At 44.7% G+C, this 26,583-nt stretch overlaps 2 protein-coding genes and 1 long non-coding RNA gene across 3 annotated transcripts in view; 2 read left to right on the top strand and 1 right to left on the bottom strand.

The window, feature by feature from the left end:
• The window catches only part of LOC109517009 (uncharacterized), a 35,014-nt gene extending 16,287 nt beyond the window's left edge, over window positions 1–18,727 (bottom strand). Inside the window, exons 1-2 of the long non-coding RNA XR_002168463.1 lie at window positions 18,639–18,727; window positions 17,177–17,295 (exon numbers count right to left, since the gene is read on the bottom strand). This is a non-coding gene — a long non-coding RNA (uncharacterized LOC109517009). The remainder of the gene's footprint in view (window positions 1–17,176; window positions 17,296–18,638) is intronic.
• pi15a (peptidase inhibitor 15a) lies at window positions 460–5,409 on the top strand. Its single transcript, XM_019871880.1, has 6 exons — window positions 460–574; window positions 660–959; window positions 1,852–1,970; window positions 2,705–2,837; window positions 3,242–3,357; window positions 4,109–5,409. Exons 2-6 carry the CDS (start codon window positions 699–701, stop codon window positions 4,242–4,244), a joined length of 765 nt encoding a protein of 254 aa, XP_019727439.1. The 5' UTR covers window positions 460–574; window positions 660–698; the 3' UTR covers window positions 4,245–5,409.
• Window positions 11,691–22,149, top strand: crispld1a (cysteine-rich secretory protein LCCL domain containing 1a). Its single transcript, XM_019871877.1, has 16 exons — window positions 11,691–11,907; window positions 12,423–12,785; window positions 17,186–17,304; window positions 17,725–17,857; window positions 17,961–18,076; window positions 18,440–18,540; window positions 18,625–18,813; window positions 19,080–19,140; window positions 19,452–19,518; window positions 19,620–19,750; window positions 19,847–19,890; window positions 19,968–20,040; window positions 20,114–20,189; window positions 20,266–20,399; window positions 21,215–21,285; window positions 21,316–22,149. The coding sequence occupies exons 2-15, from the start codon at window positions 12,510–12,512 to the stop codon at window positions 21,264–21,266; spliced, it is 1,572 nt and encodes a 523-aa protein (XP_019727436.1). The 5' UTR covers window positions 11,691–11,907; window positions 12,423–12,509; the 3' UTR covers window positions 21,267–21,285; window positions 21,316–22,149.
• Window positions 22,150–26,583: the final 4,434 nt, after the last annotated feature.

The raw sequence follows: 26,583 nt of genomic DNA, 5'->3' as shown, positions 1-26,583 counted from the left end.
ATATATATATATAGTTCAATGCATACGTTTTCAAAACATGCATTTTCAAAGAAAAAAAAACCCTCAACTTCCTATTAAAGTTTTATGGAAGTTTGGAAGAGTTTTATGACTCTTCAACTGGATCTGATGACAATATTGTGAATGATTACTTCCCATTATCCTTAAACTAAAGCAGACCTTCTCTGTTGCAAGTTACACTTGAAATGAACAACCCCCCCCCCAAAAAAAGTGCATTGTTTGATGCTTTAACGTAATCACGTTGACCCATGCACCTTGTTAGAAAGACACGTGCACAACAGGAGGGTTAAATTACAAACACACACCCACACACACATACACAGTTTACAAATGATGCTGTATTGCAGATGACCATGCAGTGGGGAGGGGGAGAGGGTGGTCCGCTACGTCCGAGTGCACTTCCTGCATCGTCCACTGGTAAGACTATATAAACCCGCAGAGACCAACGACACCCTAAGACTTCTTATAGTTTGCAAAGCTGCAGAAACTGCGAGCGGAGGAAAACTTGAGCCCTTCCTTTCTCCCATCTCTCATTTGGTAGCGCCGCACAAGAAAGGTTAGCCAGGAATTTCTTGTCCAATTAAAATGTAATTGACTGCTGTCCTGCGCTTAGTCAAGAAATCCATTCCCTTCCATTGCAGGTCCGACCACGACGCGAAGGACAGCGAGCCGGCAAAAACATGCAGCCTCACTTACTTGCGTTCATCTTTTTGTGCGTACTTTGCGCAACAAGTTCACTGGCAGTCACCGTCACCTCCGCGCCCTCCTCCGCCCTGCACGCGGCCAATTCGAGCAGCGCGGACGCCGGGACGGACGGCGGCTCTTCTTCGAAAAGCAGGAGGAAGCGCTACATTAGTCAGACCGACATGGTGGCTATTCTTGATTACCACAACAAAGTGAGGGGCAAGGTGTTTCCTCCGGCGTCCAACATGGAATACATGGTGAGTCTGAATCTTCTACGACGTCAATGCACCGCCCACCGTGGAGGAGACTTGCATGGTAAAGATGCATTCATTCGATGGAGCCAAAGTGGTGTTTTTTTTTCTGCCCTGGTTTCGAAAGTTAGTACTGTATCAGTCTTTGTCGATTTTCCTCTGGCCAGCAGTTTGGACCACCTATGCAGTCATTTCCAAAAGGAAGCAGGGATCATGCATCCTAGTGGAGCGTCGCACTAAGGATGCCTAACAGTGATTTCGAGCAAAAGTCAAATGACAACATTACTGGCATCGCTATGAAAAACCAGTGTTCATAGCGATGGCAGTAAATCATCTTAGCGCAAGATGCTAACTATTTATTCAATGTCATAGTTCATTTAAAATGTAAAAAAAAAACAAAAAACGTAAGGACATTTTTCTCTATATTTTGTTCTCATGACCTCAACAACAATAATGCAATGATACTGGTTTTAACCTAAAGAGAAAATGGAGGGATGGAGGTGGTTCTTTCATTAATGCACGTGCTGTTCCTTGTGGCTCAAATGACCAAATATGGTTCCTTACTCTAAAAAGTGCTGCTTCTGTTTTGGGCTCATATTCATTAGAAAGCTTTTGTGGAGTTCAGTCATCTTTGGATGCTCCACATCTGCACGCCAGTGTTTGCCTCCACAATTGGAAACTGTCCAATTTGCCTTCAGCAATGAGAAGAAGAAAAGGCCTTTTAGATCAAAGAGTTGCGTGACGGCTGCCTGTCCGCTCACTTCTCTTATGTAACCGTTTTGATGGATGCCGTAGCTCACATCTGAGTGCTAAATGTGACTTAGATGGAGCGGATCTTGTGTTTATATTTTACATGACTTGTGTAATGGTTTCCATGTGTGTGTGTGTGTATGTCTAGGTGTGGGATGATACACTGGCCAAGTCAGCTGAGAGCTGGGCCCACGCCTGCATGTGGGAGCACGGCCCGTCTCACCTCCTCAGGTTTCTGGGTCAGAACCTCTCCGTCAGGACAGGACGGTAGGTGAACTGCGAACCTCTAACACTCCCCCAGACACCCATGGGCAACATCTGCTGCAGCACTCTCAGCAGGCATGATGCTGCTTTGCAGTCACGGTCATTGCCTTGCCCCCCCCCCCCCACCCACCCTTCCTTTTTCTTCCCCTTGAACGGTGACCTGGTGACTGCTCAAGGAATGCTCGTGTGCCCCCTCAAATAAACAGAAGCTATGCTTTCAGGCTTGACCCATGAGGACAAAGAAGCGTCCCTTCGGTCGCTCTTGACTTTCCATGTGGACCATCGTTCACCAATGCATTTTTTGGGAGCAACACTATGAGACTCAGGGGAGCACAAGTCATACTAAGTGTGACTGTTTTCACTTTGTATCCCCTCCTATCAAAATTCTTGCAAACACAAGCAATGCATTATTCTATATTACAATAAATAATAATCAGATTTATGATATATCCTGCAAATGTTTTGGGCTTATAGGTTGGCAGGAGCTAAAATAAAGGCAAATAACCCATTTATCTACTTCTATAGGAATGTTTAATTTGCAAAACACTTTGGGTTCTACATTCGTGCTCAGTGCAAGTCTGGCGCATGGCGTAAATCTGCATGGACGAGCGAGACGACTTTTGGCTTCTTCGCCGATGCACGCAATTTAAGAAACAGGCGGTTTGCACCCTTGTGGGTGTGAACACAGCTGACTATCTGCGCAACCAATTGAAGTAGCGGTGGGCTTCTCTTCACAGGTATCGTTCAATCCTTCAGCTTGTGAAGCCGTGGTACGACGAGGTCAAAGATTACTCCTTTCCTTACCCCCGTGACTGCAACCCCCGATGCCCCCTCAGATGCTACGGCCCCATGTGCACCCATTATACACAGGTAAGCAAGCTATTCCTACAAGCTATCACGAGGGCCAGAGTGAGCAAAAGCCCTCTTGAAATTGCTTCATTTCGTCGGCCTAATGCAGCATCTTATTCTTAGTCCAAATAAAGTGCAATTTTGAGTGCTTCTGCATAAAAAAATAAAAAATAAATAAAAAAAAATTTTTTTTTTTAAAAAAGCCATAAAATGTTGCCGATGCGTTCATTCTGATGAAACTTTATAGGGTACTTGGAATGGTTGCGGCGTTTTGTGATTCCCTATAGGTGGCATCAACACGCTACTTTTACATTAGACACGGCTATGCGCTTTGAAAATCAATTTCTTCCCCTCACTTTAACATTATTCTTTGGCATAATGTATAAAATTGCCTTCAATGACAACTGTTTTGTCTTTTGTTGCAGATGGTGTGGGCCACCTCCAACAAAGTGGGCTGTGCCGTTCACACCTGCCACAATATGAACGTTTGGGGATCCGTGTGGAAACGGGCCACATATTTAGTCTGCAACTACTCGCCGAAGTAAGTAGCTCACGGGTTGCGACATGCCGCTTTTACCAATGAACCAGTTCACCTGACGACGGCTGGGCGACGGCAGCTCTAATCCCGTCGCCCGCTCGTGCCGCTTAGTGCCAAGCTGTGAAATGCCACCCATGTTGCGGGGGAGATTCAGATAAGACTCAATACAGTACAAGCCTTTAAACAGGTACTGTACAACTAAAGCGCTTGAGAAGAAAAAGAAAAGGAAAGGGGAGCCGTTCCAAGAATTAAAGCCAATTTGGATTTACGAGCAAGGTCATTTCATCCCATTGGTTTGAGATATATGCAAAGCACTCTGCCCATTGATGACCGACTTTCTTGACTTGTGAGAGTCAACATGACTTGGCTTTAATCACGCAAGAGCTCGATTCATCACTTAAGACTCCCTCCACTGCAGCTGCCATTTGGCTGTCGTCTATTGGACACACTACAAATGCATCAACTGCGATCATGTGGATTTGTAGCCATGAGATTACGCACGCCGAACACAAATCATGCTTTTATTTTTTTTATGCATTCAATCTTTCATACTTAAGATCTCAATTTGTCCCAAAATGGCAAATGCAAATAGATAGATAGGTAGAAAAACAAAAACGAACAATAATGATAGCAAAAATCATCTGTTTCAATTTACACCACAGATGAGCTTTATAAAGTAAAAGATTGCTGTTCCTAGTCTTCATCCTGCCCACTTTCGAGGTCTATTGACACTTTCGGCTGTCGCGTCTCGCAGGGGCAACTGGATCGGAGAGGCTCCCTACAAAGTCGGGGTCCCCTGCTCCGCCTGCCCCCCCAGCTACGGCGGCTCGTGCAGCAACAACATGTGCTTCCCTGCTCTGAAGACCAACTACTTGCACTGGTTCAAATAAACCAGGCCCTGGCCAGCCCCACTACCACAGAGACACTATTGGCATCGAAAGGCATAACGATTTGCACAACCGGCATGGGCCAGTCTATTTTGTATATACGGCTTATTTAAAGACACGAAGACACATTTGAAGGCAGCAGATCATTTTGACGGTGTGTACGTGAACTGTAAATTAATGTAACTATTCGAGACTTTTTTTTTTATACTTGCCTGGACTCTATTTGATTTTTTTTAAATTTATTTATATGGAGAATGGGTCCTTAAAACACACACACACATACATGCGGTGCTACGTACATTTTACCATTGACAATGTAGCCATCAAGGCCCTGACATCACGATAGCTGCTCATGTCTGCTCACTATGGTGCTACTAGGGCATCACACCTCCATGTTGTGTGCTCTTGCTTTTGTCGGAATGTTGGGATATAACTTCAAACGGACGCCGGCATAGCAACAACACACGCTTCATTCTCGGATGTCTATTTTTAGCCTGTGATGAATCGGCAAAAGTGCACTTAGAAAGTTCAACTGTACAGTACATTTTCTTTTTGTATTGTTTAACGGAATAATACCACGATCAAACCAAAAGCCAACACAAGTGTTGGCGATGCTGGTGCTGTGGTTGACACCTCATATAGTTCTCGCAGTGCATGACTTCCATCTACAGTTTAACGCTGCTGTCATCAGCCTGTTTCACCCTTTCGTTAATTTTTTTTTTTTTTAAGCACAACATGTCGGAGATATCTTTGTGATGCAGTTTTGGAGCAAAACACTCAAGTGCACCTTAATTGTTTGTAAATATCCAAAATACTTAACATTTACTTTGTGTTTTTTTTTATGTAAATGTACATAATCGTTTTACCTTGATTATCCTTCAGACTACAATTATTGTATAAGTTATTCATTTTTGTATTGGGAAATATTTAAATAGTATTCCTTTTTTTCTTGTATTGTTTTATGAAAGGATTGTACAGCGAAACAAGTCACAGCATGCAGTTAAGTAAAGAAAACAACACATTTGCTGCATCAGTGATCAACTCAAAAACAGAGGGCATTGCTGCGACTTCAACAAAACAGGAAATGTTCCGCACTGACTACAAGCTGTTTATGCAATGAACTGCTCTCTTGCTTTGAAATTGTGAATAAAATGGTTTAAAAATTGTCTCCAAGGTGTGGTGATAACCATAGAATAGGAAACGGATGTTATTGCATTCATTTCAAGTTAGCTCTAATTCAATAAAATGAATTCATAACTTTCACCAAACAGATATTAACATGCAAAACGTATACCTAAAAGGCTCGAGGCTTGGTACACCCTGGGCTGGTCATGAGGCAAATTGCAGAGCACAAGGAGACAAAAACAAACACAACTATGGACCATTCAATGCTAACATGCGTGCCTACGGATAGTGGCGACTCGTGAATAACTACCTATGGATGCCATGAGGTGGCAGCAAAACATTGTTTGTCAAAATGAAACTCCTCAATTCATTTCAGCATAGTTCCTTGACAACAAAACGGTGCCAAGCAAAACATTGGCGTGCTAACCACTAGCCTACCAAGCTCCCCCACTTTAGGTCATATTTGTTCAAATAAAACAACCTGTATGCCACATATTTCTTTGCAGAGGATAAAGAATGTATCTCTCAGATGTTCTGTCTACGTGTGCTGCTCCACTGTTTGTGTTCAAATATCCATTGCGCAAAGGGTCGCAACCCCAACACATACATGCCATTCATTAGCATGCTATGGCTTTTTTCCCCATCAATTATTAGCATTAGCATTAAGCTAGCTGACTCCCCAGGCTAATATGCAGTTGCTTACAATACACAGTGCCGTTCTCTTTTAGATTGAGAGTAAATTTTGGAGTGGCGACAAACAGCTTTGAGCCTCCTCTTTCAAGCAATGCTCACTAATTCTATCTGCCAAGCAGCTGCCTGTTGCGGAGTGAGTTGAGCTGACTAACATCATGCAGCGCTCGTATCTCAAGCGTACACTCGCAAGTTAAAGCGGAAACTCGTAAATCTGTATCTCTAGGTGCCACTCTACAGGTAACAGGTTATGAAGTGAGGACAGAGTATGCGTTTTTGGACCAATAGTAGATCGAGGTTTTATGAGACCGGAGTCTGGAACGGATTAATTCATTTTCCACTCTTTCCTACGGGGAAATTCAAAGAGCGTCCAGCGTCCGAACGAATCATGTTCGACCTGAGAGGATCCAACTGTATCAACATTAAGGCTAAACAGTCCAACATCCTGTGTGTGTGTGTGTTGGGAGCAAAGAGGAAACACGGGCAGGTTTCAAGGGAGCCTCTTGTCTGAGTTTGTCCAGGGAAAGCTTTGACCTCAAAGCGGAGCGAGGCGGGGAGCAGACTGGAATGTCAGAAGCCGCAAAGAGCGAGAATGTCTGTCACCTCCAGGCACACAAAGCGAGACAAAAACATCATTTTCTTGAATGTTTCATCATTTTCAGAACACCTGAAGACAATGACAAGGAAAATAGCAGGAGCCTTGTTTCAACGTGCAAATATGAATGTTTTTTGCAGATGTTTCTGCTTTTTTTTTTTTCTTCCCTCCTCCTTCCCCATTTGGGATTGCAAGGTATGTGTCTGGGTCAGCCTGAGCGTTGGCCCTGATGTCGGCAGACTATCAAACAAACAAACAACTCGGCCAAATGTTTTATTCATTAGCCAAACACGTGCAAGCCCAGGTGCTCAAAAGACATCTGCGCAGGTGGGAATGTAATCCAGTTTAACGCAAGCGCTTTGCATCGTATGAGGGACTCAATCCATTTCCTGCACTTTGCCAATGCCTGGAATCAAGCAAACTAGCGATTTCGAGGAATCGGCTAGTTTGCGTTGGAAAGCTCTTCAGTGTGTGGAGCCAAACAAAAGATTGATGGCTTTTTCAAAGGCACAATCAGGATTCAATGGGCAAGCCTGCCGCGCACTTAGAGCGGACATTTTAGACAGCTGTACAAGCTCAAGCTGTAGAAGCCATCCAAATGGGATGATCATGAGCAGGAACACTGATGTTCTGAACTCAAGTAAGAACTAAAATCACTTCATATCTATTGACTAAAACAGAGCCCCAACAAGCCTATGTTGACATTTTGACTGTCACCTCTTTATCCATCACGATTTCAAACTCCTTTCCGGTATTATTTTGCCACTCAATGCAAGAAGTCTATTGACTTTTAATAGCGAACACAACATTGCCCAAACAGCTGAAGCCAAAGGTCAAATCAGTCCAAGTATATGGTCGCCCCTCAACAAGTCACGATTAAGCCAGTCGGAATCCAGACCAATTGTTCAATCGGTACGCTCACTGTCACATCTCAGTCAGTCTGGTTTTAAAATCCGCTTCAATCTATCAGGCATCGCGGCGTGACCAAGGCAAGAATCCTGCTGATTTTGAACAATACCCGATAAGATGGCAGAGGTGGCAAAAGATCAAATCAGTACGTGTTCACTGTACCAATCATAAAATCCAAATCAGGCATTTAGGAGTACCTCAGGGCAAAACATGTCGTCACTTTGAATAGTATACGACACAGTGGCTGTGACCCATCTTGAATTGTTTACATGCTCAGCAAGCACAAAAGTGAGTGACGTTGTCCAACCTCCACCAAGCAGCCCATGTTTTCTACTCCCCATGTTCAACAGTACTGCATTTATGTCCCACACTTAAGCGTGGAGCAATATGCGTGCATTCACGTGATCGTGCTGACATATGTGCTTCCCAGAGCCTTATGTCAGCACTTGAATGTTGGTCCAAGCACTTTTGCAACCATAAATCTGTCAGGGGCAGAACAGCTTACAGTAGGGACACGTTTTTACACCAATGCTTCTGGTGCCTCTTTAAAGATGGATTCCTCCGACTTCAAATAGGGAGTAAAAAAATAAAAGTTTTTCATGTACGCAAATCACTTGCAGGGTCTCAGGTGTCTATTTTTGTCCATTGACCTTGTTTGGTCAGGACATATCGGCCCTAACATTCAGGAAAGTGTATGCAAGTGATACACACACACGCACACGCACGCACACCCACGGAACAGGGCTGGTGAGTTGACAAGACATGAACAAGGGACACAAAAAACATGACACAATCTGAAACAAAATCATTTTTGACCGTCATCGAACGCCAGTGGAAATACTTTGAAAAAGTGACATTTTCCTTTCCACGCGTTTAAGAGTGAATGAGATCCAGTTTGTGTGGTGGCCAGGCAGTTGTCTGCCATAGAATGACATCACAGTTACTGTGATTATTGCCATTCCAGATTTTTTTAAATCTACTGCACTGTTACTGTATATCTCCATATAGCAGCTTGAAGACGAAGTCTTCACGAGCAGATTCTGGACCAGACCCCTGGGGTCTCGGAACACAAACTGAACCAAAGGTGGCCCACGCGCCCTGTTTCCCCTTCGTATTCTTTGTCTTGGATGAGGCTCTTTCCAGCCTCTTTACTGTACGGGGCCCAGCAGGGACATTTGACGAGACGTGGGCCAACATCATCATCGTCAGAGCTGGGAAAGCGAGGCCTTAATCAGACAAGCTTGCCCCCTTCACTTGTTTATTTATTTATTTGGGTCAAAAGGTTTATTGAAGCTTTGATGTTTCACAAAGGTGCGCATTTGACATGATGCATTGCAGCGTTATTCAAAACAGAACGGCATTCAAAGCACAGTTTTACGACATTGGCTCACGAAAACACTTACATTCAACGTGGTCATAGAAATTTATTACATTGTCAAAAACGAAGCCAATCCATTTATCAACCAAAAGATATTGTTCAACTATTTGAACTTCGCATGATAAGCATTTAATCAGACGCACCAGATGCACAAATAATGCAAACATTCGGAACATCCCCGCTATCTCCAAATGCAAAGAGAAGACCACAATAAAGTAAAATAAATTGCTGACTAAAATACATTAAATGGCATTAAAATCCTTTAAACACTTTATAAAATGGAAAAAAAACCTTGCATCACTAATAAATAAAAACTGAATTCATGCCTAAGCCTCGCAGTAATATTCTAAAATACGTGACATGTATTTTTGAACAGTGAGGTATGTAATTCCCACAAACTGATGTTTTGAAAAACACTGACACTTAGTGGTGATCTGAGGTCTATGCATTAAAAAAAATGCTTTGCTTTCATTGTGTTCACTGCAGTTTAACATACTTTGTGGCGAACAGCGCTCTCTATCGGAGTAACATTACTTCTGTGGCATTTTCTATCAAATGCACACACTTGTTCTACTAGTACTACAAACTAGTCGTTCGACTAGTGTGGTGAAGTGTCTTTCTCGTGAGAACAAAGCGTGTACGTACTAACAGGACAATGAATAAACGCTCAAGCGACCTTCTTTCCATTGCGTCTGCGACATGGACTGTGCACTTACACCTTTTCACCACAAGGGGGTAGAGGCAACTAAGCCATGCTGTGTGTATTTGAGATAGCCACCCCCTGCCGACAGCCTCATCTGCTCGATGACCTTGATGTCCTTTCCTCTAAGATCACCCCGATGCTGTCTCAAAGAGCTCTGACCTCAGTCCAACCCAAAGCATTATTTACAGAGCACTGTAGCAGATAAGGCGGGCCAACAAAAAAAGTGTTGAAGTTGCGGAAGCTTTCGACAGGGTTCTTGGGGTTGAATAGAGGGGAGAATGAATGTAGGTACTAAACAGTGGCTACATGCATGATATAAAGAACATCTGGTACAATTTGGGGTACATTGAACACCCGTTTATCGTAATTTGAAACCCGGTGAATTGGCTGATGGAAATCACAGCAATACCAAAACCTTCAGACAACTCCTCATTTATCACACGCGGAGTAGCAACGCATACAAACAGAGCATGCAACAATACTGGTAATGTATTGAAACATGGGTTTGCCATCTAAGTGGCTCCCTCTTGTGTTGTTGTTTGGAATAATTTTCTATGGTACCTAATTAGGGGCTCAATTAGGATCTGGAGTCGATCCCATTTGACCTGTGAGAGGCAGTTACACCTCGATCCTGGAGACAAACTATTCACACTCGGATTCACACAAACGGACAAGCTGGAGTCTTCAGTTAACCAACCTTGCATGATTTTGGAATGTGGGAGGAAGCCGGTGAAAACCCATGCAAAGCAGGGATGGAAGACTCAAAACCCACACAAGAGCTGCGAGCTGAGATTAGAACTGCGAGGCAGACATGCTAACCACTCCTCCATCATATTGCTTAACCAAACAAAAACAGGAGCCAAAAAAAAAAGCCCTTTCATACGAACTGAACTGAGGTCTCGTGAGATATGTCGAGGTCTACAGTGGTGGGACGCATGACTGTGCCTCTGGTTCTGGATTTTTCTATGGCTTGCAACATTGTCATATTCCGAATTGTCGGGTGGCGTGAATCCTTATGCGGGCAAGCATACAAAAATAAATGCGCCGCGGTGCTAATTCCACCGCAAGAGAACGAGCGTTTTTGGTTTCTTCACACTTTCCTCTGGGGAGTGCAGAGCAAACCTTGAGTGTTGCTTTTTCGACGGCTGAGGTGTAAGGGGAGAGAGTGCACTTGTACCGGCTCATATTTTCAGAAGTAGGTTAAATAGCTGAGGCCAACCAGGTATTAAAGATTGACATAGATATTGGGGATGAAAAATGAGCTTGTGTATTCACTGAAGACGAGGAGTGTCCTCAAGTGCCGTACCATGCGGCCACATTTTTCCAAGAAACTCGACTGTTTCATGTCATGGAAAGTCAGCACACACGCTGAGGCCCCGTGATTGGCTACCGTTTCCACATGTGCCACATGACAAAAGACAAAATGTGCCTGTTTCCATTATGTCGCTGGAATTCGCTCTTGAGTGTTTGAGAATGGAAGCGGGCGAGGCGGGGGGATGACGACAGGTTGGGCCTTCGGAATTAACAGAGTTGGTTTGTGTTTTAGTCTATTGCCCCCGTGAGAAATTGGAACTAAGAATGTTTATGTGAAGGCTATTAACTGTGGTCAAATTCCAAATGAATAAAACAAGGACTGCAATGCAGGTTAATAACATTACAATAAAATATGGTATGTACAACCTTTCATTTGTTTCCTGCGTTCAAGATTGTGGAGAGAGCTGGACCGAATTCAAACTAACTTCGAGTGAAAGGCAGACATCACCTTTGACTGCAAACATACAGACGCCGTTCACGCTCACATTCTAAACAGAATCTGTCCAAGTCAATGAGTGGACCACCACACACATTCATCATGACTAAATCAATACATATTTGCTTCATCATAATACAGAGTCAACTCACACACGTTGCGTTTTTCTGTCAGAAATAAACACGAGGAGAATGTTAGAAAGTATAAATTCAGAGGCAAATCCAAAAGTGCTCCGTTCATTTTGGCAGCGGGCTGGAGGGGCGTGGCCAGAGACGGCTGCTTGCCGAGAGCTGCTGCGTGCAGGATAAAATGTGGGGAAGCGATGCTTGAGGAGGCTCTGGTGCACAGTGGACACAAAGGCAAGCAAACTTTGGTGCGCGTGTCACTCTGAGTCCCACATGAGCTCTTCACGTCACTGGAGCTTTTCAAGGTGGATTTCGAACTAGGTGCTGCAAACTTTATTTGTTGCACACTGACAGGATTTCATTCGATGGACTGCAAGTGAATCCATTTAAGGTAAGTTTGTCTGAGTGATACGTTTGGCACAAGGAGTCACTTTGATCTTTGTGCATGCTCATGTTTGCTGATAAGATTTGCTTTGACTCATTACACTCTTTACTTTTGTCACATACATGTGCTCATGAACATGCGGTTATCTTTTAGTCTAATAATTATGTTAATTAGAGCAGAAATTCTCAAAATACGGTCCGTGGACATGGTGGTTCCCATAGAAAGTGGTCAACTGGTCCATGTAGCATTTTTGTTTGGGGGGGGGGGGGCTGAACAATTTCAACTGTAAAATATTCAACAAAAAATGTGACAGAGGTCACAGCTGTATTAGAGGTCACATTAGTTGTAAAGCTACCGTTATTTGGGTTTGAGAGACCTACTGTCATTAAGTGAACTATGTGCTGTGCTATGACTTCAATTGCCTTTCTGATATGGGTCATGACCTTTAAGCAGCCTTAACCTTTCAGAGCAGGTCAGATTCTCGAAAGCAAAGTATTATCGTTATTTTTTTTTCATGCCAGGTCACATAATCCAATGCTGAGGAGTGCATCTCCATCCTCACACCACATCCATCCCACCTGGCATTTGACATAAAAAAAAAAAAAAAAATGAGACTCGCATCACCAAACCGGCCAAGGGGCTTGTCCCTGCTGCCGCCGCTGCTACTACTGCTGCTCACCCAGAGGGCCGTTTCCATGGCAACACCTAACTCCACCGGCTGGCAGCAGATTCTGGACAAGTACCTGGACGAGGATGGCGAGTGGTGGGAGGCCAAGCAGAGGGGGAGGAGAGCCATCACTGACAGTGACGCTCAGCTCATACTGGACCTGCACAACAAGCTCCGAGGTCAGGTGTACCCCCAAGCGTCCAACATGGAGTACATGGTGAGCGGGCAGACAATCATCGTTCTCCTATATTTTTGTTGTTTGTTAGTGAGACTAATTCTTCAAAAAGGTACCAGCGGGTACTATGAAGTCGGTTGGGGTTCCATTGTAACATTTGAGAATACAGGCATCGTCACTGTTTTGTGGTCAGGTCAAGGCAATCAAAGTATTGCTTTGCCGCCATCTTGTGGCATGTTGCTATCAATTGCGGGTTTTCTTTCTTTTCTCCAGGACTTGGTCATGACACACTACTGCTAGATGCTTCACTATTATTCTCGATAGTCTCCACTTTGTTGCAGCTCTCCATTTTCATGCCACCGTCAGTCTCCTCTTCACTGTTGTAACCACGCAACATTGGAGAATTCAAAGACAAGAAAATTAAACACACATTACCTTCCCGTCATGCTGTGCCTTCGGATCATGCGCCACATTTTCCCCTTGGCTTTCCTGTTGCCCTCAATCTCCTCTAATATAATACAAGGAGCCTTGGTTTTTCTCCGTAGTTATTGTTTGTTACTGTGGATGGTTGCTACTGATGCGTTCAATACATCAGAGCCTGTCGCAGTTTCCCACCGTATTCTGAGGTGGAAAACAAAAAGTGCCCATTGAACTGAGCCGGTGCTTGGCAGTGGAAAAGCAGCATAAGTGACCCCAGTCTGAACTTGAGAAGTGTACTTGGGGGGCCATACAGCTCAGTGACCGCCACCAGAGCAGCTGGCACTACTCCCACTCAACACTTTTTTAATCCCTTCACGTGACTTTGGTTGGGTTTTTTTTCCAAAGAAAAAAAAGAAAAGTCCACCGCGTTGCCAAAAAATGCATAACTTCACTCGGATATGTTGGACCACTTGGTTGCCGTGCGTGCGTGCGTGTGGATATCTGCGTGCGCGTGTACTGGTGCACAATCTCCACGATCACTTTTCACCGTGCAATTAGAATCACGAGCGCGGCACCCCGGCTTGTGTTTTCCCAGCTGTCTCGCCCCCACCGAGCACGTGCACGCGCACACACACACAAACCACACACACCTCCTCCAAAGTCAAGTGCCCCACGCTCGGCCATCTGGAACGCTCGCAAACACGCTACACGTGTAACTGCCGCCTGACCGCCATTGTGAATGGCCACCAACGGGTCTGGGGCCCGTTAAAAATCAATACAGCGTCGGGAAAGTAATGACTTTTTTTATGTCTCACTTAAAGCGCTACGGAACAAAAGGCAGTATTATTCCACGGTGAAGGAAAAATAAACAGTTCCTGCTGGGGGCAATTGCTGGACTATGTAATTGTATAATTGAGAGTTTGGATTTGAGGACAGTGTGCGCGCGTGTGCATGTGTGTGTGTGCGTGCGTGTACGTGAATGAATTGGGACTTGGCAGGCCTCTATTTGAAGCACACTTTTGCAGAGAAATGCTGAGCCAGCAGCTAGCAGTGCATGGCTCCTTTCTACTGTCTCCTGTTACAGTTGGTTGGTTGGTCCCCCCGCCCCCCTTTTCTTTTCTTTGCTAGTTTTTCTTCTCAACATTCAGGGGCACCCAGGGGTGACTTATGGGGGAGGCGAGCACCAAGAGGACGTGAGGTTCGAGGAAGGGTTGGCAAAGAATAGGTAAACAGAAACAGGTCTAAAGATGATATACACAGATTTGAGAAATTGAAAGGAGAGAGGCTTTCCAAAGATTTGAAAGGCAGATGAAGAATCAAGTGAAGTGAGGAAAAAGTTAAAAAAACAAAAGCAATCATAGATTCTGGAAAGAAACATTAAATCAAAGTACATAGTGCAGTACTCTGGAATAAAATTGGATTTTATGCATATCATTATGTCCAACCGGGATACAATCGAGTCACAATTTTATTTGTGACCGTGTTCGCATTTGTGTGGTGATAAACAGCACTTCTTCGAGGGCAGATCAAAAATGGGAACGGCTTCAAACCTTCGCTTTGGTGGAATGTTGAATGAAACGAAATGACCGATTTAGTCACAAGGTAACTACCGCGAGGGAAAGTGCACTAAAGAGCCGTTTGCACTAAATGGGGCCATTCTTTGCCATTTCCAATGTTAAAATGCTATATAATAATTATTTCTATATTATATTGAAGCTTTTCCACGAGCAAAAGCAGGAAGTCAGACCTCCTTGAATTGTACTTCACAAACTCTACTTTGATGCATTTGCACCAAGCGGTACAGTTTGTTCTTGATTGCAGTCGATTGTTCAGAATCTCAAAATATTGGATCCGCACAGCCTTCATTTTCAGTACGACTTCTTTAGGGGGCCGTTTGCAGCGTGACGGCTTGGTGCGCTTGTAAAAGGCGGAGCTAGACAGATGTCCGTTGATTGACCGACAGAGGATTGTCTGTCTCCATTTGTGCTGCGATAAATGATGGACAGGTGTCCGTTTACGACGGTCATATTCAAAATGACGAGGTTCCAAAGGGCGCACGACTTTAGAATATGTTATCATACGGCATGTGAAGTTACACTTATTACTGCCTACTCTTGTATATATTTTACAAAGGAGCTATTTATGGCACACTGCACCGATAATACGCTATTGTCACACTCCTTTCCCAAGGCTAACATCGTTACTGCCATACTGCCCGGAAACTCAAGCCTGATGGGGGTTCACACTGTACTGTGGCAAAACAGAACTGAACTATGCTGGTGGAAATGTGCATTTAATTGTGCTTTCACAAATCAGTACAAGGCCATCATGGACCATTTAGTCGACGGCCATTCAGAATTGCATTAAAAAAAAGATATATTTTTGGGAAAAAAGAGCTGTTTTTGGTATCGCGAGTCTGTGGGGTATTTCATTTCGAAAAACTACGAAAACTCTTGCCAACATATCTGGCCCTCTCTCCCATGTTTGTCTCATTTTTGATGCCTGGTAAATTAAGCCCGCAGGCTGAGCATACCAAAAGTAATTTAAAAATATGTCTCTGTAGATTTTCTTGAGAAAGACCAAATACTGCCAACATCGAGAATCTGAATGAAAGGAAAACACCACAAGTACAGTTAAATAATGGGTGTTTCACGCTTTCAAAGCCTGTTCTTTGTCACGCGTGACGAACATTTACATTATTATGCCAGGATTGTGGCTTGGCTGGAGAGAGACGACTGCGTTTTGTATCAAAATGCAAAGGAAATGGAGCCAATTCAACTGCCAAACACTTGACATTGTGGCGGTCGATTTGAAAGCGCTTCATCTTGTTTCCCGACTTCCTTTTTTGGTCTGTGTTGTTGGAATGCTGTCACCGCTCAGAAAAGCTCACAGCGCCACTCTGCTGGAAGACTTCACGTGCCACTCCGCTCCGCCGGCACGCTCGTGCATGCAGATACAAATCCAAAAATCCCTCACACACATACGCACACACCCATCCATCCATCAGCTGCGTTAACGTCCGTTTCGGTATTAAACCGGAACCCGACTGACCCCGTGTGCCGATCACCTCTGAGACTGTAAGATAACATCAGTTCAAATCTCCACATTTCTTCCTCCCCCATTTCCCGCTCACTCTCCACTTAGCCCCCCTTCCCCCCTTATCCCCGTGGCTTCGTTCCCATTCTGTCACTATACAACACAGAAGGAAAAAAAAATATATATTTCTCAGAATAACAAAGAGTTCACACTCCTTAGCGATCCAAAAATCCTCGGTAGGGGACAGCCCCTGTGACTCTTTGACAATGATCTAATAAAAACAGAAACATTTGCTTTTGCCTTTAAAAAAAAACGAAACAAAAGACAGTTAACTTCGAGACAGGTTTTCAAATTTTTGTTTCCAAGCTCGTGGAGGAAGTCATGTCACTTGAGGAAAATGATTAAAAGTGATGAAAGACGGGTAAATTGGTCATGCATTAACATCCACAATTCAATATTCCTTTTTGAAAAGTCTGACACAGACGGTTCCTGTGGTTCCCGTGCGCATAAGGAGTCACTCGAACGACACTCAAATGGCCAACGGCTCAAATGGAGCATTCTCCTCACCCAGCAGGAAGGAAATTGACAGAGGCGCGGTGCCGGAAAAGTGAAAAGCAGCGGGTGGCTCCATTGGAAGTCCACGGCGGAAAATGCTCAAATGACCTTGACTCATATATTATTAATCATGAATGAAATTCATCAACGCTGCAAGTGTTGACATTTTCACGTTATCATGTCGACAACGTTCCTAGGAAATCACAATGTCTCATCAGCGGTGAGCTAATTTTTGGAACAGGCTCGTGGGCTACTGATGTGGTTCTTGGGGGCTCTCTGATGCCCACGGCCACTACACCGGTGACCCCTTTTCTTCAGTCTCACAAAGTTTGCCAAATGAGATCTTCAAGCTGTTTATTTGTCACTCTTAAACTAACACATAAAACAAAGGAGAGTTTAACACCGTATTTGATTTCTCCTACCTTGTTCAGGAATGGGACACCGAGCTGGAGCGCACGGCGGAGGAGTGGGCCGAGACCTGTCTGTGGGAGCACGGTCCTGCGGGTTTACTGCCACAGATTGGACAGAATCTGGGAGCTCACTGGGGGAGGTAAATAAAAAATGGCATCAATATAAAATCAACGTTGAAGCTGAGTAACTTAGTCAAGGAATAAATGTATTAAACAAAATCTGTTTGTATCAAATGTTTTTTAAAAATACAAAAACTGAGGGAGACAGCCAAGTTTTAATTGGACAGGGAGGATGTTTCTGGCAATGTGTACCCTTCCTCAAGGGTGGCATAGTTAAAAAAAAAAACTGTCATGGCAAGGATGTTTGGTTTGTGCTTGTGCGCTCGCTGGCAGCTATCGAGGACCAAGTGAAGGCTCGCAGGGGATCGAGCCTTTTCCCTTTCTCTGCATTCAATATTGCTTGGATAGAAAGAAAGACGGTGCCATCCGTCAGAGCCGCCGCTGAATCAAACAATTCATGTTGTCGTAGAATATGAAATGTCTCTTTTCATTCCCTGCAGGTATCGCCCGCCCACCTTCCATGTTCAGGCCTGGTACGATGAAGTGAAAGACTACTCTTTTCCTTATCCCCAAGAGTGTAACCCCTACTGCCCATTCCGATGTTCCGGCCCGGTGTGCACGCATTACACCCAGGTGCAGCTGCTACATCTGGACCCAAACCGTCTTTTCAGGATATTGAAGGCTTTATTATGATCAAAGACGTTTTTTTTTTTTTTTAATGCTCTGTGTTTTGCAGCTGGTGTGGGCCACCAGCAGTCGGATTGGCTGCGCCGTCAACTTGTGCTACAACATGAATGTGTGGGGACAGATTTGGGCCAAGGCCGTGTACCTTGTGTGCAACTATTCACCAAAGTAAGTCCATATGTTGTTCAAGTTGTTTTTATCGTGGCATCGAGTGCCCTTGAGCAAGTCGCTGTCCCTCCAAGCACACGGTTTGCAAGTCCCCTTTTTCTCTGACAACTCTCCAGGCATGTGTTTGATTTGGGAGCAACACAAAAATGTATGAAGAATTTCCCCTTGAGGGATTATAATGAGAAAAAAATGATTACCTCTGATCGTGTCATCATTCAAACTGAGCTTTATTGACTTTGTCTCGGCAGAATGTCCTATCCACTCTATAGCTCTGGATTCCGATGTCATTATGTGCCGGAGTTGTGGCCTGTGAGTGTCAAACAATATTTCAAATAGTTTTTGGTTGCTATGTGACCTAAACAGGGGGAACTGGTGGGGCCATGCGCCTTACAAACACGGGGCCCCCTGTTCCGCGTGTCCTCCCAGCTATGGAGGTGGCTGCAAGGACAACCTTTGCTATAAAGGTAAATGCAAATGTGTCCTCCAGAGGAAACTGCCAAAATGTTTGATGTGTGTCGATGTGACGATTTGTGATGTTTTATTCAAAGGCCACAATACCCACCTTGCACCAGAGGAAAGAGAAGAAAACAACTTTATCGAGCCGGAAGCCCCCCGTACGACTCAGAAGATCCGGCCCCGGGTTTCAAAGCCTGAGACTCCCAGTCTTCCTGCTCCCGCCACCAGGACCCCCACAGATGACCTGCCAAAGAATGAAGTGGTCAACACACAGCAAATGTGTACGCTGCCATTGCATTGTTTATCCCGGGTTTTGTTTCATTTAAAAAAAAAAAAAAAGACTTGCTCTTCAATGGTGGTCAAATATTGTTGGGTCAAAAGCAAAGCATTTATGAATGCTTGCTTGATTTGATAGCAAAAATGACTTTGAAGCACAAATCGAGCCCTTATGTGGAAATATGACTGACTCATCCTGACAGATTTTAAAGCGAGTCAACCGCGTCGAATGTAAGCACACTCAAATTCCTTTCTTACTCCTGTTTTGCAGCTCAGCTTGTGACCTGTGACACCAAACTTCGAGATCAGTGCAAAGGAACGACGTGTAATAGGTACGGATAAAACTATAAATGGCGGCAAGTCAAAGCCCTTACTTCCTCCAAGGCCAAAATTATAAACCCCATATTTCCCATGTGCCTGAATGTTGTCATTCAGGTTCATTAACCATTCGTACGTGAAGTAAAGATACTTTGATTTTTCTGGATATGCCCCAAATCTTGCAAACAGAGACAAAATTGCAATGAAAAATCTCCTTAGCAGACGTAGGCATAAAAGTGTAAGGAAGTACAAATTACTGTTTCTTTTTTTTTTTTTTTTTTTGGTGCGGTTTGTTTTTTATCTTCCCATCTCTGTGAACCCACAGATATGAATGCCCCGCGGGATGCTTGGATGCTACAGGGAAAGTAGTTGGGACAGTTTACTATGAAATGGTAAGTACACACAATGCGACACCGTGAACGTTTCCTTCCACCGTATTTGAAACCTGTCAGCTAAACATTCACATCTCGTTGATGTCATCTTATTTCTGCAGCAGTCCAGCGTGTGCCGGGCCGGTCTCCATGCCGGCGTCATCGATAATGATGGAGGATGGATGGATGTAACGAGACAGGGAAGAAAGGACTTTTTCATCAAGTCTAACAAGAATGGAGTCCAGTCACTGGGGTGAGACCAGCTCAAAGTGTTGAAAAAGACAAAAACTAGAACAACACTTTCAACTATAAAGTCAAAATGTAACATTCTCTTTGTCTCTCTGGGCAGGAAATATCAGAGTGCCAATTCATTCACAGTATCCAGAGTAGCAGGTCCGCTCCGAGTTTACACGTCACTGGTTAAGCTTTAATTTATCTTATCGCTCCATTTCTGTTGTGTCGTGTTGCAGTGAAATCAATCACCTGCGAGACCACAGTTGAACAACTGTGTCCTTACCAATGGCCTCCAAAGCATTGCCCGAGGTATTCGCCGCCGTAGCAGCCCCTCCTTGTGAATAATACGCATCTCACAAGGTTTTATACGTTCCCTTGATAGGTTATACTGCCCAAGGAACTGTTTAGAAGAGAACTCGCACATCTCCAGAGTCATCGGCACCAGAATATACTCTGATGTAAGTATTTTGCTCACGGAAGGATGCACACTGGAGCTTCATCGAACCAAATCGTGCGTGTCGCCCGTTCCTGTAGAAATCCAGTATTTGCCGCGCGGCGGTCCACGCTGGGGTCATCAGGAACGACGCGGGCGGTTACATCGACGTGATGCCGGCAGACAAGCGGAAACTCTACACCGCCTCCAGCCAAAATGGCGTCGTCTCAGAGAGGTAGTTGATGTTTGTCGAGCTTCAATTCATGCCCGGTGGTGTTTCAGGACTTAGGATGAGATCTCAACACGTAAAAAAATGGTAGAGAAATCAAAGTAGCCAATGTAGTGCCTTGAAATGAATTCAAAAGTGTTGCTTGGAGAGTTTTGCATGTTGGAGTAGAAACTGATGGCTCTCAGGTAAAGTGAGCACTTTCTTTGCCCACTTCTCTCCTTCGTGAATTGAATCGTTTCAAGGTACAGGCAGCTCATAACTTCTCCTGTTGTTCCTCTGGGAGAGCGGTATGCGGGCCTCTTGCTTAGAATTATTCATTTCTTGGCAATTACAGTCGAAGGAAAAAAATACTCAAGTGAATGCTCTGAGAATCACTTATCCGTTGATCAAACTTTGAAAATGCCAACATTCAGACACCTGCTGTTGCAGTCTTCTAACTGACATGATGTTCATGTGTTGCTGCAACAAGACATGTAAAAAGTCACGCCTCGCTTACATCCCTGGGCAATTCCAGTCCAAGGCTGAAATTAGACCAAATGGTGACAGAATTCCGGATTTTCCGAAATGGAACGAAAGACATGGAATCGGTAATCCTTAGGTCGGAATCGGGCTTTTCGAAATGTGGATACAAATCGTATTTGGGGGCATCTGTTTTCCGAAGCAGTTTGGGTCATATCTGTTTGTTTCCCGTCTGTCATCGGTGTGGGTACGTGGCGACGCCGGCGTCAAAAACCCAAAGTGCACCGTAATGCGCGTCCGTGTCATCTACGCCACTCAGCCTTAACCACACTGACTCTTGTCTTTCTCTCGTTTCCATCCAGTGTTCAGAATCCTCCCGGCGGGAAGGCGTTTCGGGTTTTCGCCGTGATTTGAGTGACTCCCTCGTGCGCACGTCAATAAGGACGACGTTGCCTGAACACAGAGCACATTCCCGCTTGTGAATAGTCGCTAATCAAAGCCTGCCGTCACAGTCGACGGCCGAAACGTTTCTTGCCTTTGCCGCGCTGGCGGGGGTTAGAGGTTGTCTCCATGACGGCGTAAACAAACACTTGACACGTACGTGAGGAGAAGCGGTGGGCACACACGCCAACCGCAAAGGATGCTCAGCTTTTGTGGGAAATAATCATGCTGTAAATAAATGCAAGTAGGGAGGTTTTGTTTTGTACATCACATTTGCTCGGATTGTGTGCCGTTTGAACAGCTCTCTCGAGAAGGATTTTATTTTTATGAAACAACAACAACAACAACAATAACAAAAAATAATGAAATAAAAGACATGATATCTCATTATAGTGGCACTTATATCATTTTGCTTGTCTGGCACATTTTTACTGGTGCTCTCGAAAAGATTTGTGTTCTATGTTGTACTTTGTTTAAAATGTGAGGAGGAGGGAAAAAAAAATCTATTTTTATATGATCACGCTCTCGATGTATCGGTATGGTGTATAAAGAATGCTGTTTTATGTTGTTATATATTTGAAATTTCCGCTGGCAGGAAGTATAGTCAACCTTCAGACTGTTTGATTGATGTTCGAGATTATTTTTGTTTGAATATTTGATCCCCGCCCATTCAACAAGCCATTTTGCTGTCATATCTGTAAAACCGATTATGTAACAGTGTTATATTGTGTATTACTCATAGACAAACTGTACATCACTTCCTCGCAGTTCATTTTACTTTGGTTTGTCACATGCGTTATAGTTCCTACCTCAGGCTATTGGGAAAAGTCTTTTTGCAATAAAATACGCCAATGAATATTTGTTGTTGATTATTGACTGAGTCTGATGATGTCTGAATGCGTGGCGACACGCTAGCTCTCATGGATGGGGTGGGGGGCTTCGACTGGCACTGGAATACACCGGCCATTGGGGGAACCCCCCTCAAATATTTCGGAACGCATCATCATCGCATGGATGTGGCGACTGGCTTGCTAATGACGCCAAAACTGGAGCCCTTGTTCACAAGCTGTTCTCTTTGCTCCCTTAACGTGTGACGGGGGGTCACGATGCCTTTCAAGGGTGGAAATGTGCTCTAAGAGCTCATTGCCAGGATGCTCTTTCACATTAGCTCCAACTCACTGGACTCAGTAAGATGAAATATCCTCTGGGAGTCATTGAAGTGGTCTGCCAGGGTCTGTTTTGATGACGACTGACTGCTTCCTTCACACGTCAACCCCCCCACAGGTTGACCGAAGGCTTCGGCACCTGTTCTCCAAGTATCCGTATGGATTATTCATCAAACCTTGGGGAAGTGAAGCTTAGAAATCCCAGCTTCCCTCCGGAGCTATGCCGATACCGCCGTCAATCCTCATTTGCTTCACAGCAGCAGTGGGCTGAAAGGAGTGATCCATATATTCTTGCGCCGTATTCATGTCTGTCACTGTCCGCAGTTTGTCGAATCTCCGACATACTCCTGGAGAACAACTGCTCAATCATACATGCTTTTGAGTGCGCATAGAGGAATTTTTCCACACGTTTCTACATCTACCTGAGGACTGAACTCTTGGAACAGCTCAGGAGAGAAATGGCTGCGGAGGGGATTGATCAGATGCCCATGTATACATTCACGCGATATCAAAGCGGTGTCAATATTCCCACGAGAGTGTGGCAACAGGGTGGGGCCCCGAAGGCATCTGAAAAAAGTGGGAATATGAGAAAGGGATTAAAACCGAGGGGAAAGGATAGAAGGGCCTAATCTAACGTTCACACACGTGTTCAAATCCGCTAACTCTGAGCTGAAATCATGCACAGCGAACTTTGAAACTTCTGACATTCCTTTGCGCTGAATGCAAGTAACTTAACGGGTGTCGATCCTTTCCGCTTGTTCCTGCCTTGAAGAAAAATGCCCCAAAGCTACTGTCGTCGTTCTAGTACTGATAAGATAATTTTGATGACAAGTGACTATTTCCTTCACACGTCAAACCCCCCGGGTTGACCCGAGACTTCAGCACCTTTTCTCCCAGAATCTGGATGGATGATTCATCACCGACCGCTGCGTCTGTTTGAGCGCAGCCCCCTTTGACCCCAAATTCATCACCGACTGTGTGTGACACCCGCAGCCTTTCGAGTCATTTCCCACCTCTTTGGATCCATAAAACATATGAAACACTCGAGCTGTTAGTCGAGAATCGCTGACTCACGCGCCCCGCCTCGAATGATCGCGGTGCGTCCGGGCATGGACGAGGACCCATTAGATTCACAGTGACAGAACCGCGGGCCCATTAGAACTGGGGAAAAAAGACAGATGGGATGAAAGACAAGCCCGCGGCCAGCGGCGACTCCGCGTGGTGCCGCCGCTGTTTTGAGAGTGTCGCCTAAAATGAGGAAGGCCATTAATAACCGCCTCACTGTTGCTGTCTGGCGCTCGGTGCGAGGCGCACGCATGGCGGCAGACTGTGTGAACGCGAACCCGAGGAGAAAGACATTGTATGTGCTTTGGCATTTGTGCACACTGTATGCTTGTGCAAGGCTTGTATATTTGCCTTTAATTGGGTAGAAAGGCTCTCTTTTCACATACGCTCGTGTTTGTTTATGCGCTATGTCTGTGCCACGGCGGTTGGGTGGGAATAAGATAGTAGCGATGCGTTCAGGGAACACCTCGGTGAGAAGTTACGGTTGCCAGTGGTAATGACTGTTTTCATTCTTGTCAAACCTTTACTTTGGCATATGAACAAAACATAAACTCTGACAGGAGGTTTTTTTTTTTTGCACCTCATGATCCAGAAATATGACATGCACATAGCCACACTGTGAATGTGTTTACCCAAAGATGAAGTGGGCACTTTGGAAACGGGGGGGGAGGAAGGGCTGGGGGAGGAGAAAAAGATCATTTTTTCCCGAGTGCCAAGGTGAGTCATATAATTATTAACTTATTTCAGACTTCCATGCTTTTAAGGCAAACCTCAGGCAGATCTTAGACATTTGATTCATATTAGCCATCCATACGCAACGGGACAAATCCACCCAAAATGTTGCCTTTACACTAAATTACAACTTCCATCCATCCACCCATTCATTGTCTGATCCGCTTCTCTTCGCGAGTGTCGCGGAGTCTATCGCAGCAGTCTTCGGGCAGTAGGCGAGGCACATGCTGAGCTGGTTGTAAATGACGAATTGAGTCTGCTCATTCAAATTTAACATCACGGACTTGAAATGTGTCTGTCAAAGGACAATGGCCACACAGAATCAAGTATGCAAATGCTACCGTTAACAGCAGTAGAACCAGTGTAGTCTAATCCTGTCTATGCGTTGGATCATTTGAGCTAATTTACAGCATGAGTCCATTGACATCTGTGGATGCCTCCCCAGCTGAAAGCAAAATATTTCCGTGAAGAACAAAGTTGACTTGTGCAGAATCCAATGCAACAATTGTATCAAATGGGGCCGACAAGGATAATAACGCCGACTTTTGTTTGACTCTGAGGCATTCAGTTGTTGATGGGTTGATTATTGTGCTTGTATCTTAGAGCGGTGTGCCATTGTACTGTCAGTCCGAACAAGCAATATCAGCAAGATGATTCGGGCTTTTAGACTGGTTATTATGGCTGGTCACAACAGTTCACGATACAATAACCTGCGCGCTGCTGAGTTTTCAAGCCAAAGAATAGGCATCACCCTCGAGGAGTCCACCCTTTAGATGCTTCCTGAACTCAAGTCTCATGAGGTCAAGCCAGCTTTGCAGAACTTAACAGGTATTCGACTTGAGGGGTTGCAACTTTTTACTAAATAAGTGAAGTATGATGACATGAGTATACGTCTAGTGTAACGCACTTTATGGCCAGTAAGTGACAAACATATGGGAATATTATTCTTTGCAGGTGATTCTAAATCCATGATTATAGCTGCTTAAATGTCACTGTTTAAATGTCACGCTGCGCGGCAATTCCAATGCCTTCATGGCCACGTTCAAACACTGCAGACTCAAGTCGGCACATGACTGAATCATCAGCCTTTTGCACACCAAGACGATACCGTACTCCCATTTGGCGGTGAGATTTTATTTTTTAGATATTCTGCAGGAGTGCCCATTCCCCGTTACGTGACACTTCATAACTAATTCATACTGTATATGTGCACGGGTGTATTGTAAACGCCGTAAGCACACGAGAAATGGTTTGAATCGATATTCCAAAGCAGCCCCGCTTTGACTGGGAGCGTTTCTCCGAGCCAGCTGCGCAAATGAGCCGGGACCTTCCCGTCGATCCTTCCAGATGGAGGTCAGCTGTGATTGTGTTGACGATCAAATAACAACAATACTGCGGCCCGGGAATGTGGCACCACAAAGCCGAAGATAACAGAGCAAACGGGCCGAGTTTCAAAGAGGTCGGGCCGATCAGCTGAACTGTGTGTAGAACAAGCTCGTGTTTGGAGAGGGAAGGAAAATAAATGTCAAGAGAGAACTGGAGCGGGGCGCAAGATGCTCTGCACGACAAAAAGGAACAGTTTGAAGTTATGTTGTTGGTGAGAAACAATCGGGCCTTGCATTGCCAATGGGCTCGCACACTTTTTTGGCAGTCGGTCATTATACAAGATACAGGACGTGGGACGGCTTTGGACCCTAAACTATGTTTTGTTGACATCCCTGCAAGCGTTGTGTTTGTAGGAGCAGGCACCTAACAATGCAACAGCTACGGTACAGGCAATGTCAAATGAAAATACTGTAGCGTAAAATGATTCATCCTTTGAAGACACCGGTGACTCAAAACAGCACAAAGACAGATCAAAACAAACAAAGCAAAAGGAGTTAACCATTTCTACGCTCGCTGGGCCGAAGTCGTGTGAATTTCGATGAGGTCTTGCGTGATGTCACATGCGACGATGGCTTTTGACTCCGAGTTCTGTTTGACTTTTGTGGCTCACGTTTGCAGAAATTTGGGGTTGAACGACTATCTGTGGCACATTTTGCGCTGGAGATCACAGAGTTCAAAAGTCAAAGAGTTGCAACAAACCAAGTGCCGGCAAAACACTGTAAAAAAAAAAAACATGGCGGAGGCTTGCTCGTGGAGTCTGACGTCATCACTGACCTTTTATATATTTACAGAGGAGGTTTCAGTTCCACTCTTTTTTTTTCCATGCTCACACATGAGGCGTTGTGAGGCCAGCCCAGGAGGTAAAAGAGTTGCTTTGTCCTAAACCTGGACGGTGAGCTCGAGACTGGTGCGCTTCTGCCAATCCCCAGGAAGAGCGCGTA

Source organism: Hippocampus comes, unplaced genomic scaffold (assembly GCF_001891065.2).
Source record: "Hippocampus comes isolate QL1 unplaced genomic scaffold, H_comes_QL1_v1.1 scaffold487, whole genome shotgun sequence".
Lineage (NCBI taxonomy): Eukaryota > Metazoa > Chordata > Actinopteri > Syngnathiformes > Syngnathidae > Hippocampus > Hippocampus comes.
Note: the sequence above shows the minus strand (reverse complement) of the source record. Positions and strands in the feature narration are given on the sequence as shown.